The 13,647-nt window shown below is 34.4% G+C and overlaps 1 protein-coding gene across 1 annotated transcript in view; it reads left to right on the top strand.

Annotated features, from left to right (window-relative positions):
- The window catches only part of CNTLN (centlein), a 180,616-nt gene that overhangs the window by 16,114 nt on the left and 150,855 nt on the right, over nt 1-13,647 (top strand). The window contains 2 exon segments of the mRNA XM_077172188.1: nt 1,156-1,197; nt 4,830-4,918. Coding sequence (XP_077028303.1) covers nt 1,156-1,197; nt 4,830-4,918 — 131 coding nt within the window.

The raw sequence follows: 13,647 nt of genomic DNA, 5'->3' as shown, positions 1-13,647 counted from the left end.
CTAAGTAATGAGTAATTTTTACTAGCTTTCAAATGGCATCTGTATTCTGCCTTTATATAAAATCTCAGCTGTCCAAGGTACACTCTTGCTGACCTCTTGAGTTGTTAATGTGCACTTGAGTAGTCTGAATGTTCTTTGGGTAAGCTGAAGATTGATACATCCCAGGCCTTGACAGCTGCAGTGTTTTTCTGTGCCAGCTTCAAACAGTCTAAGTAAGCAGTCTTTTTTCCATAGAAATTGTTTGGCTCCCAGGGCCATGCAGGGAAAAGCTTTACCAAGTCCATGAATTCTGCCAAGAGCTTAAAAAAGCTGTTTAAACTTCTTTTCGTCTTAAACCTTAATAATTTCTAACTCATACTTATTCCATTATACAAAATGCTTAATTAATCATATTACTGAGATTTAAATGCAATAACCATTAAAATGTTTGGCGTGTTAAAGAAAAGAAATCCACATATGGTAACTCAACATTCTTTGACTAATATTTTTGTAATACTTTGTTGTCTTAATGATAAATTTTGTACATTTCTGTGTAAACTTTGCTTTTGTGAAATAATGTTCTCATATTTTTAACTTTGGATGAAGTTGTGGTTTTTTTTGTTTGATTTGGTTTTTTTCTTTACTGGTAACATTTGAAGATGCATTTACATCCTTATCATCCTTATTTTTTTTGCAGGAGTACACTTAGGCAGGACATTGCTTAGTTTTATATGCATTTAGAGAAGTTAAAGTACATATTGGGTGCATAGTGAAAGGCATATGATGATTTAATTTCTCATATCTGTTGATGTAATTGCAGCATTTCTTTATAGCTCTGTGTGTGCTCATTCATAAATTGCAGTAGTAACTTTAAATATCAATGTGTCATCATCAAAAATTAACAACATGTATTGAAATATTATTGTTTTGCAGTTTTGGAAATTCCAATAACTTTTCACTTACTTCCATAGGATTTGTGAAGGCTTTGGTTTGTGTTTTGTGGTTGCATTTGTTGTTATTTGTATATCATTTAATGGACACCTTTTAGCCTATTGTGTAGCTGTTTCTTTGAAGTTTGTTTAGTGGTCATTCAATATTCCTTATTGCAAAGAAGATTTTTTTAAATTTATAATTAGGATGAGTTTTTTAATGTTGTTTCATCTACTGTTCTTTTAGCACAGAGGGAAGAGTTATGTGAGGAGTGGCAATTTCACTGACGTGAGTACAAACTTGTGGCCAATTTTACTCTTCTTTGGACAACTTAAAGTAGCCTGTTTGTGGCATAGTTACAGGTTAAATCAAACTGCTTGTTTAGTTAAAAGAGATAGTTTATACCTCAGTGTTTGTGTTCTCATTAGGAATGTTTGTTGAAATTTCGTATTTTGTATTTATATTACCAAAGGGAGATATTGTAAAGTTTATGTGGAAATTCAGTTGTCAGAGGCTCAGTACATGCTGTATACTGAGCAAAAACTATGAGAGGAATGTGAAGACTTCCCTCTTATTGTACATATATATAGTACATATTTGTTCATTAGGAACAATTCAATACCTGTTGCTGTGGTTTTCCATTTTTTTTTGCTTTTATTTTGTAATTGAGGAAAGCTGTGCTCAGAAGTATTCATCTGAAAGTTGTGCCCTATTCCACATCCTTGGATTGCCTCAAACTATTACCCAGCTGGGACCAGAAATATGTATCTGCATGGTAGGACAAAAAGCAGACACCTCTGCTTCTAGGGAGTCTCATGGTGTTTGATAGTGCTTCTTAGATGCATATGGAAGCCTAAGGGTCTCAGCTCTTCTAATATATAAAAAAATAAACAGAAAACACAACAGCTACCTCTGTGGTTTGTGTTCAGGGCAGTAAAGGGGAAAGTTAAGGAAGCATGCTCATTAGCAGATCCAAGACTTTAAATAGGTAAATAAAATTAACTAAACATAGCTCATGAAGTCATCAATCAGCATAAGAAACTTTTGATTGTTTGCTTGATTTAAGATTTTTGAGTGTTTTCAGGTAGAGTACTATTAGCATTTTGTTCTATTGGGTCTTCTGTCTGCTGTAATGATTTTGTGGCCTTTAGACTGATTTCTTAGTGATTTATGGTAGTTTAGTATGAAATACACAGTGAATTCTGTATTAAGGGTATAAAAATGCTCAAACACTATTATCATGTGATTTCTGCTCTCCATATTTCTGATCAGTTAAACAGTTTGAATTAAATTTTTTCTAAAATTGGAGTAGATACAGTGGTTTATTCCTGTTATTATGATTCAAAGATTTCCTTATGATGAAAGGCAGCAAGGCTGGTGAAGGGTCTAGAATGCAAGTCCTGTGAGGAGTGGCTGAGGTTGTTTAGCTCAGAGAAAAGGAGACTGAGAGGTGACCTTATCACTCTCTATGACTGCCTGAAAGAAGGCTGTAGCCAGGTGGGGGTCGGTTTCTTCTCACGGATAGCCAGTGACAGGACAAGATGACACAGGCTTAAGTGGTGCCAGGAGAGGTGTAGGTTGGACATTAGGAAGAATTTCTTCACAGAAAGCGTGACTGGGCATTGGAATGGGCTGCCCAAGGAGGTGGTGAAGTCGCTGTCCCTGGGGGTGTTTAAGGAAAGACTGGATGTGGCATTCAGTGCCATGGACCACCTGACACAGTGTTTGGTCACAGGTTGGACTTGATCTCAGAGTTGCTTCCAGCCTAATTGATTCTGTGAAAATAGTGTCATTTAGGCTGGAAAGATTGCTGATTTAATGTCCTTTGAAATAATTAAAACAAAATCATACTTTATTTGCTATTGTTTAGAGAAGTTTAGTCTTGCTTTGTGGCTTGTTTTTTGTGTGTTTGTTTTGTTTGCTTTCCCCCCGACTTACCAATGAAAGCGCAAAATTTTTTTGATGTTAAAATTACTCTGAATCCAGCTTCTGTGTGGATCCTAATGCTTTTTGGAAGTCTGCTGCAGTTGTCCAAATCTGAAAAACATTTTTATTTTTAATTCTGTTTCTGCCTGAGAAGAAGCAGTAGGTCATGCCTGGTTCACAGTCTACACGCATTGTAACTCTTCAGGTGGCCTGGCAAGGCATTTTTGGGAGATATGTCTTTTATTCTGAGGACATGAAACAAGTGCACTCTTTTTACAGTCTTTCCCACTGATACATAGAAGTTCAGTATACTAAATGTGTAAGGTAATAGCATGAAATTAGGGGCTGTGCTTTATTTTTTTACTTAGTAACCCAATTAATATGGTTCTTAGTGTTTATCTTTTAACTTTATTCTGAGCTGAAAGTTAACCTATTTTTAGCACTTGTACTGAACAAAGACTTGGATACTGATGCAAAGTCATTTGAGTTACTAATTATCTGGTGTGTAGTTCAGCTTTTGTGTTACCTTTCTTTAAAAATGAATGTAGTGCTCCATAATGCATTTAGTTAACTGTTCGCATGCAGAAGGGTCACTTTCAGTTTTGAAAAGAATGCTTACATTAGTAACCTAATTTGATTAGAGAAGGATTGTGGTTTTTGCAAGTGTTTTAGAAACATCTTGTTCCTCTTTTCTTTTTGCACAAATTTTTTTAGTAATTGTTTGATTTTGTTTGAAAATTCAAGAAACAGTTAGCATTTTAAAAGCTGTGCACAACCTGTGAAAGACAGTTGAAATTTTTCTGCTTTTAAGAAAGATGAACTCTTTCTGGTGTAGTGCATTTTGCATAAGCTGATGATGGTCTTGAATTACAAGAACTTTTTGGCAATTTGGTTTTTAACATTTAGATTTGACATTAGAAAGAATTTCTTGTCAGGCACTGGAACAGGCTGTTCAGGGAGGTGTTGGTGTTGCCATCCCTGGCAGTATTTAAAAGCTGTTGATGTGGCATGTAGGGGTTTGTGGTGGTTGTAGCAATGTTAGGTTACTGCTTGGATGCCTTGACCATAAATGTCTTTTCCAGTCTAAATGATTCTCTGTTTCCAAAACATTAGTAGACATAGCTGCACTCCAATTATTTTTCCCTGTTGAATAGGCCTAGCTGCCATTATGCTAAGGGTTTAGCTTATCAGTTCCTAATTTTATGTTAAACTGTTTCAGTAGGTCTCATCCTAGTCTGGACTATAGTTTATATACACATATTGTCTTACTGGTCTTCATCTTTTGCTGGACTTTATTGTTCTCCCCTAATATTTTTATATCATCAACACATGGGTTTAGCTTGTAAAATAACTAATATTAGTGCTTCCAGTAAGAAAATCGTATTAAAATAACAAGACACCAGTGAAAAATAACAGGTAATGTGTAGTAGAAAATACAAATGTGGGAAAGCTTTTAGCTGACATCTAGTTTTCACAAACTTTCTGAAGTCTGTTTGTAAACAACAGTGTTTCCTTGCTCACTTGAGTTTTCTTTCAGAAGCTTCTATATACTGCAGGTTAGACGCCTGTGTGTTAGAAGACTGTTTTACTGCATGTTTTAAAATAAAGAGCTGCATGTGGAAATCTTAATGTTGAAGCAGGTATTCTAGGCTTAGTATTTAATAGAAATTGTGTCAGTAACAGTAAGAGATACAGCAAAAGGCAGCCTTTTTTGAATACTGTCATTTCTGCTGCCATATGTTACATTGCATACTATTTTAATGTTGATTGTAAGTGTTTATTTTACTTCAATATTCTCTATGGTTAAAACTTTATTAAAGAGAGCCATCGGCTGTGTTTTCATGGAACAGTGAGTAACTTGCAGGGAATTCTCACTAGATTAGGGCTTTCTTGGCAATTGTCTTTTGAATATGCTCAGTATAACCTTTTTTGTCTGTAAAAGGCATTATACATGTAATGTGTTTTTTCTTCTTTTTTTTTTTCCTATTTCTAAGGCTGATAAAGAATTTGTGTGGTCTCTTTGGAAACATCTCCAGATGTCAAAACCAGATCTTACTCAAGCTGTCAGCTTGGTTGTGGAAAGGTGAGTTTGAAGATTTAACATGCTACTAAAACCAAAAAGCAACCAACCTCCCCTGCTGATACCATATTCTTTATCTTTCTAATTGAGAACTATGTAGAGTTCTAAAAATTTGTTGAAAAAGTTTAATAAAAAGTTTAATTGTTATATTTCATCAAGAGTGCCTAGAGTACATTGCAGAGTTTTTCCTTTTTTTTTGGTGCAAGTTGAAGCATACTTTAAAATCTGTTCTCACTGAAACTGCTGTGCTGCAGTTCAATACCATATTAAAATTATAAATGTCTTGCCATATTTTTTTTTCCTGTTGAAAGAGCAGGAGGAGGAAAATGACTAGTAATTTTCCAGTGTCATAAGCTGTTGGGTAACAGTTATATATAAATTATGTTTATCTGAATTCTTGAGGAAGTGAAAAGCTAAGACTTGGTAATAGAAGAGATAACTGTCATAGGATCATAGAACATGCTGCATTGGAAGAGGTTGGAATCATTGAGTCCCACTCCTTGCTCTGCACAGGACACATCAAGAATTGCATCATGTGCCTGAGAGCACTGTCAAAATGCTTCTTGGACTCTCTCAGGCTGGTGCTGTGACCACTTCCTCGGGGAACCTGTTCCGCCACCCTCTGGGGGAGGAACTTGTCCCTGACTGTAAAAGCTTCTATCTTCATTAATACAGACAAGCAGGATCTTACTTCTGCAGCTTATTCCTCTGAGGATAGTAATGATGATGATTTCTTCATGATACTTACTATCATCTGATTCCTATAAATGTTAGTTAATTATCACAGTATGCAGGTAATTGTTTTGGAATACTAATATTTATGAATTCAGATTTTTATGTAGGTGGAAGATAAGGAGAATGTGAATGAGTTGGCTGTCAGAGTTGAAACACTTAATTTTCTTAGGGTGTGATGAGTTCCCTCTTTTAAAATGAAAAAAGGGGATTTTTAAAAAAAGAGAAAAATAGTGGATTTTAACTTTTTTTAATGGCATGCCAGTTTTACTTGGGAAGCTTGTTACAGATTCATGAGGGTTCCTGGCTCCTTTGGGTTTCTATTGAGTGCTTTGATCTTAGAAGGCATGTTTTCTTGTTCACATCCTTCCTTCCTGGACTTCTTCTGTGATGTTCTTTCACTTGTGAAAATACAGTATTAACTTCTTTAGCTAGGAGTGCATTTCACAGAATCATGGTATTGTTAGGGTTAGAAGGGACCTTGGGAGATCATCTAGTGCAGCCTCTCTGCCAAGGCAGAGTCACCTAGAGCAGATTATACACGTATGTGTCCAGGTGGGTTTTGAGTGTCTCTGGAGAAGGAGACCCCATAAACTGCCTGGGCAGTCTGTTCCAGTGCTCTACCACACTCAGTATAAAGAAGTTCTGCCTCATGTTGAGGCACCACTGAAAAGAGTCTGGCCCTATCCTCCTGACACCCACCTTTGAGATATTTATATGTATTGTTGAGATCCCTTCTCTCTCAATAGTTTTTATAGTTTTGTCCCCTGTTCTACCTTGTGTAAAGCAATGAAAATTTTTGTCCAGAAATACAGTTGTGATCATGTAACTAGAGGTAATATTCTAAAGGATTCATATCCAGAGAAAGACAGTGATGGTGTAAGGACATGCAGGTTATTTTAAAGAGAACTGGTATTGGGGGTTCACATACAGTTGCCACTGATGATATCAAGTAACTGCTGGCTTTGTACTGGGACACCTAACTGCACAGAGTAATAGCTTGGCTGTTTAGACAGTATACTATTCTTACTATTGTTTTCAGGTTTGATTTGGGATATAATTTTAATATACGATGAAGACTGATGCACAAATTTGTAGCATTCTTCATTTATGTTGAAATGGAAAACCATAATGATTTGTTTCCTAATAAAATTTGGTCATGTTTTCATGAGGACATTGGTGGTAGAATTCATCTTCCTTCATAAAACATAAAATATGAGAGAACTGCTTAAAACATATAAATACAGTATTTAATACAGGTAAACATGCATTGCATGTATATAAGCACCATTATATTGAAAAATTTAAAAAACTTTATTGTTGTAACCACATTTTATAGAGGACTGAACAATGCGGAAAATTGTAATTCTTTTACCTGAAGCTTAAGAAGGCAGAAGCAGGTGTTCAGGCTTATTAACATTCTTTATTTGTGTTGTAAATAAAAATAATTAGGATGTTAGGATGAATTGAAGCATAGAGATGTTAGAAAGCGTACATTTAAATAATGGTCAACAAATGAATTATTTGGAGTTCTTGAATTGTGAACTTGAATTGCCTACACAAGTCTCTCTTCTTTGTTTATTATTTTTCATGTCTAGGAATATTTTTATGCTTGATAGATGTCCCTTGCTTTAAATTATTTTATGCTTTATTTAGAACAGAATTTGGTAATTTTGTGTATTATCCTTATTGTTACAATGAATATGGTGCTCTTATATACTACCTTGATGGACAAAAGCAGGATAATAAGCTCAAATTTTTTGTATGTGTTTTGCACTGTTTGGAGGCTAGTGATTGCTATGTGAAACCCTGCCAACATACTTTTGGTAATGTGCTTGTCTAGTTTTTTTGTCCTCTACTCTGTAGAATTACACTAATGCTTTAGAACCTTTTTGAACTCAATGCTATACACGTATATCACAGCTTCTCCATGCCTCTCTGAATTATGGAATTAAAAAAGAAGAAATTGCTTCCACAGCATCTTTTTAGGTGTTAACATTACTCCTGAGAACCCTGGAATAGGTGTGGATGAAACCCATTCAGTATATAGGAGTTTTATTAATCACAACTTTGAACTTTTGGGTTGCTTTGATTTGACAGATGGAGCAATAGTGTGTATTTTTCTCTTTAATTGATGTAGCTTCATCTCTTTTGCCTGAGAATGGTCTAATTGCCTCTTTGGAAATAGTTTCTAGCCCAGCTTTACCCGTGAAACAACCAAATTATTCAGCCCTGTAAATTCTATCCTAACTTTTCCAGTTATTACTCTCCATAATGATTTCCTTAGTAGCTTCAGTTTCATGACTGCGCTTCTTCACACACTCATCCTTGCAGAAAAGTTTTTGTCTTATTCCTTACCTTAGGAGTAAATAATATGTTTTTTTATGCTTGTATCAGTTTATCTTAGTTCCAGTACATTGATTGCTTTTAAAGGGAATCTGCTATCTACCACTACTGCTGTCCAGAAAATTACAGGACAGTAGATTTTCTGGCTTTGTTAATCTGGGAAAAATACATGGGTTTAAAGAGTTTAAAAGATGGGATGATCATATAACTGTTATAAGCAAGATGATTTGTGAAGCATGCCACTTGGGAGGATCTGTGCTACTTGCAACCCATTTTTCTATATTATACAGAGTTTCAGATGAGCTGGAAATTGAAAATTTACACTAAAATCTGATAAAAAGGATATAAATCTTACAGATTTTTTTTCTGTCTCATCTGTATTAGGAACAACAGAGACCCAGTCATATTCAAGTTCAGAACTTTTTCTGTCTTACTCAGGCTTATTATGAGATTCTGAGATAGAAACAAAAGAATGGGATGGATTTAAACCTTTTTTTATTTCTTCTTGTGACATGGATACCACTAGTGTTTGCGTAGCTTCATTTTTCAGTGTGCTCTTTCCACCAAAAATTCCATGACCAAGAAACTTCCATTTCCCACCAAATCTTTGAGACTGCCTGAGGTCATATAAGCCAGATAAGTAACAGAAGCAGACAGAACCTAAGAAAACACAGGCATGTGTACCCTCCTAGATCATATATATTTATATAAAGAATCAAACAATATTGTCTAGTATATTTCAGTCATTAAATTGATGAAAGAGACAGCTAGGCTTTTTTTCACAAGATTACAGTTGTGAGGATAAAAAGATGCAGGACAAAATGTTCACTTAGAACCTTACAACTTACTCCACAGGTGTGTGATAAAGAAAAGAAGATAAATATTAGGAGGAATTAAGTGGGCAATAGTAGCTTTACAGTAGAGTCATTTGTATTTATAGCATTAGAAAATTCCTTATAATATCTTTTTCAAAACAAACCAGGAAAATATAAAAGATTTAATTTGGGGGGCATAGGGAGAAATTACTAGTACCTTGCTGTTATTTGTCTGTTATTTTCAAATGCTTTCATGGCCCCAAAATAGAAGTTCTCCTGCCCTAAAATTGTAAAAGTACAGCTTGTACTTTTTTATGGCTATGCTGCTGATTCCTGTAATACACCAATGATATTATACTTTTCAGCAGTCTTTGCAATTCTTGCTGGATAACTGTAACTATATTCCCAATTTAATATTCAGATATAAACAAAAAATTATCTTTACTGTGCAAATGAGAAATGCCTTTGGGATATGTAAAAGCCTCCAGGTATTTTAAACAAGCCATTGTAAAACTACTACTCATGTTAGTATACTTTCCAGCTACTTTAAATACTATTGATCTCAGTATTATGTAAAGAGTATGCTATTTCTAGTTTGCTGCCTTTTGAAAGATTTTTTTATGATTTAAAAAAAAAGTTGCTAGAAAATAGCTCTTATTAAGTAAATGTATGTGTAAACTGAAATGGAGCTGGGTTCAGATGAGAGTGTGAAAGGTTTTCAAATATTTTTGCAAACTTCAGAACTCTGCTTTAAGACTTTTCCTTCTGTAGTATATGCAAGCATGACAAGTCAACAGACTAATTTTCCTCTAGGGCTTCTAGCTGACTCTTTTCCTTTTTTCTGGAAGGGGGATATAGAAGGATCCATTAACAATCAAACTGTGACAATGATAGAAGACGTGGTAGATGTACATGGGGATTGTGTTATGTGAGGTGGTATACTTACCTTTGGCAAGCCTGCCTTATGCAGATGTTTTTCCATATCGAGATTTCAAGTGTTGTATATTGCGGGTCTTAACAAAGGCAAAGAACGGATTTATCATTTCAGCCCCCTCTTAAAAACATGGCGACCTGAATGTTAGTGCCAGTGATTGAGAGTTTTGTTGTTGTTCTTCCTGAGGAGTTACATTTGTATAAAGGTGAAGAGATGGACAAAAATATGGCGGAAAAGCAAGAGATCAAAAATAACTAAAGAATTTTTGGAAAGGTAATTGCAGGAGCTTTGCTATGCACAGGATGCTGCTGTGGTTTGCAGCATCCTGTGAATAGCAAATTGTGGAAAAACATAAACAGGTTGACGTAGATTCTTCACTGACTGCTGATATGCAGATTTACTGAAAATGGCAAGTACTTTTTATGTAAAAAGAATAAGTGAATGTGCTGTATGAATGAACACTTTAGATGCCTAAGTTAATTGAAAAAATTAAAAATGTGTACCTCACACCTTTTTGAAGGGACGATAAGCATTGTGTAGAAGCTTTCTTAAAGCACCCTTTTACAAATTAACAGGAAACACAATGGCAGGAGGACAATGATGTAAACAAGATGTAAGCCATTACCATTTTGTCACTCTGATTTTAAAATACAATGGACTGTCCAGTTACTATCACACAATATAGTGGACAGAATAATAGAGCATAAAGAGTACAACCTTTCTGGCTAAGGTCAAATAATTGTGATTTTCTACAGTTAATGAAAGTTTAATATCCTGTTTCATTAAAAATTCTCAGAACGTTGAACATAAGTCAACATTCCATGGAGAAGAAGGTATTATGCAGTTTGCATGTGTGCATATCTGCATATCGGAGCACAAAATATTGACATGATAATTGCAGTCAAGCCTGATTGAACAGTGGCCTCTGGGAATTCAGCTGGTGTTGTACCAACTGGATGGCTGCTCAGGACACAGTTTGAAATGCAAGGTGCAAGTTAGCACTTTATTCAGCACAGGCAGGCATCATTTAAAAATCCTTGGGGGAAACCCTGGTGATGTGCAGATGTTAAAGCAGTCTGTTCTGAAGTGCTGATATTTTGAACACTGTAAAAGACTTGTGTATTTTAGATGAAAAATGTTTGCAAAATTATTGGGCAAAAATGTCACCTTTTTTTGTACTATTTTAGTGTAAAATACCCTTAGTATCTTATGTATCTTGCTTAAAATAAGACATCATCATATTCTTAAAATAAGAGTCTCATTCCTTAATATATCATCTAATAAATTAAATCAATCAAGTTAGAGATGCAAGAATATTTGTGTTTCTGTAATGATGCCTTTTCATTTTGATACATATCATGTAATATAGAACTGGCTCTATAGATAATTTACTAAGGAAACAATTTCATTTAACATTTGTAATTAGATCTTAAATTATTTTTGTAAAGAAACAAAAATAGGTATATATAATTTTTTATAGAAAGTAACTACTGTTAGAAAAGCACTTAGAAAAGTGAAAAATGTGGTATTAATTTAAATTCTTCATTGCTCCATGCTGTCTGAATCTTTTAGAAGTACTAACTATAAGTATTAAAAGAAAAAAGTAATTATGTCTATCAATTGCGGTTCATGAAGTATATGGATTTTCTAGACTCTTAGATGAAATTTAACTCATGATTAAGTGAAAATGGTTTAGCTTTTTTTTTAAATCAATTCTTAGTACATGGAAATACAGTGAGGTTTCTACTTGGAAGATTAAGGCATAGGCTCTGTTTCTACTAACCAATGACTATACAATCACAGGGATGAGACTGTACACAGTAATTACAATATTGGTACCATATTTACCATAACATTGACAGTCTGTACTCTACAACTTCACTTTACACATGGGTGATTAATTATCTATTTAATACAAAAAGAGAATGTGTGAATTATGGAAGTCTGTAAAATACTTGGAAGTTGGAGGACAGGGAGATGGTAATCAAATTAAAGCTGTATCACACCAACTGATATTTTATAGCCTTTGTAGTTCTGCAGCCCTTAAGAATCAATGAAATGTCTTTCTAAAGTCACATTGTTTCTGGAAGCAGTTTATTATAGTTAGAGATACACTATTAAAATGCAGCCTTTACTGTTTACCACACTGCCCAAAGTTTGCAGTGTAACCTTAACTTTCTGTTAAAAGACCAAATTTGTAGATATGATTTTGGTTTTGTGATGTTTGGGGTTTGTTTGTTTAGTTTTGGTGTTTGTGTGGTTTTGTGGTTTTTGTTGTTGTTGTTGGATTTATTGTTTGTGGGGTTTTTTGGTTGGTTTTCTTAATTTGTTTTGTTGGTTTTTTTTTAAATTTAGCGATTTGTAAAACTGATAGGATGCATTCCATGAAACATGTAAACAGTGAATTCAGTTTATTAATTAAATTTATTTTCATTTAATTGATGTAAATGTGACATAATTGTATACGACTCCAATTTACTTTTTCTTGACAAATGGTTAAGTGCTAGTTTCATTAAGACTTGTGGTACAGTACAGGATACCTCTTTTCTAGTACTGCTTTTGCTGAAGATTTCAGGAAGGATGTTGTTTAGAAACTTGAACAGACTTTTGGTTTTTTAAATATTAAGGCTTTTGCCATTTTCATATCTCATTCATGGATAACTGTTTCCTCAAAGTCTAATGTTTCATTGCTGGCAAGCCATTAAAATGGTGCCAAACATCAAGAACATTGTCTTGTTGTATAATTGAGTAGAGCATAATACAGGAAGAAAATTGTAATAGAGAAATGTGTCAAGCTTAAGAATATTTTATCAGTTTCTTCATTTTTGTGGGAAGCTGAATCTTGATAATCTTTGTAGCTAAATGCATCTGTGTTAAACATTTAAAATAGGTAGTACTCATGGGAAAACTGATTGGAGCTTAGAACTTGTACAAATTGACAGCCTCTCTTCACTCCATTTTTCATCCTAAAGAAGTCTGCAAATATTCTTAGCTCACATCATTATTGCTCATCAGTGATTCTAATTAGCTAAACAGGAGTTTGTCTCAGTCATTGATCATCATCAGCTTCTTGACAGTGCCTGAATTTTCTCCCCCCATATTCCAATGGACTTTTAAAAATACATTTTAAATACAAAATAGCTCAAGGAATGAAGTTGTTCAAAGAGGTTTTTTTCTGAATATTTGTTACCCTTTTAGAAAAGAAGAGATGATGACTGCAATTCCTATAAAGTCCCATTTTACAGTGTGACAGCAGATCCAAATATGATGTATAAGTTTCAGTCTGAAATACTACCTTGATTGTCTGTGGGGAGCTATCCTGTAAGAAGCATGGGAAAATGTCCTATGCCATCAGGAGAAACTGCTAATAAAGTTGCATTTGAGGTTTCAGCTTATACTTTAGGCTTCTGAAAACTTCCATTTTGTACTTAACTTCTAATAATTAAACTATTTTTCTTTATCTGTGGGCGGTTACATGTTAAACTATTTTTGGGGGCATTAGCAAGCATGTGGTATCTAGAAAGCTTGAAAGAAAACATCGTAAGGGCAAAATACATTTAATTTATTTAAACTTTTCCTACTCATGATTGTGATGATAGATCTGTGTTTATAAACTATGTTCTTTGACATCTTTGTTTAAAGGAGTACTTTACCAAGCAGTGGAAGGAAAATAGGAAGGAAAATAGGTGGAAAATGCTGCATTTAACTAGAAATGTGCTGTGAACTGTTGTCTAGTGTGTAGCTCTGTTACAGGTGTATTTTTTGCTTTAACAGTGATCTATTTCTTTTTCTTTCCTCTCCAGTCCCAGACTTTATTCTGTGAACCCGTGTTTTGAAACCACATCCTAAAGTCAGAGGGCTCAATAGATTCTTAACTACCAATAATAAATCAGAATTAGCTGTGC

The sequence above is a fragment of the Agelaius phoeniceus genome, chromosome Z (assembly GCF_051311805.1).
Source record: "Agelaius phoeniceus isolate bAgePho1 chromosome Z, bAgePho1.hap1, whole genome shotgun sequence".
NCBI classification, from domain to species: Eukaryota; Metazoa; Chordata; class Aves; order Passeriformes; family Icteridae; genus Agelaius; species Agelaius phoeniceus.
The sequence above is the reverse complement of the archived record's forward strand: the minus strand, read 5'-3'. Positions and strand labels throughout refer to the sequence as shown.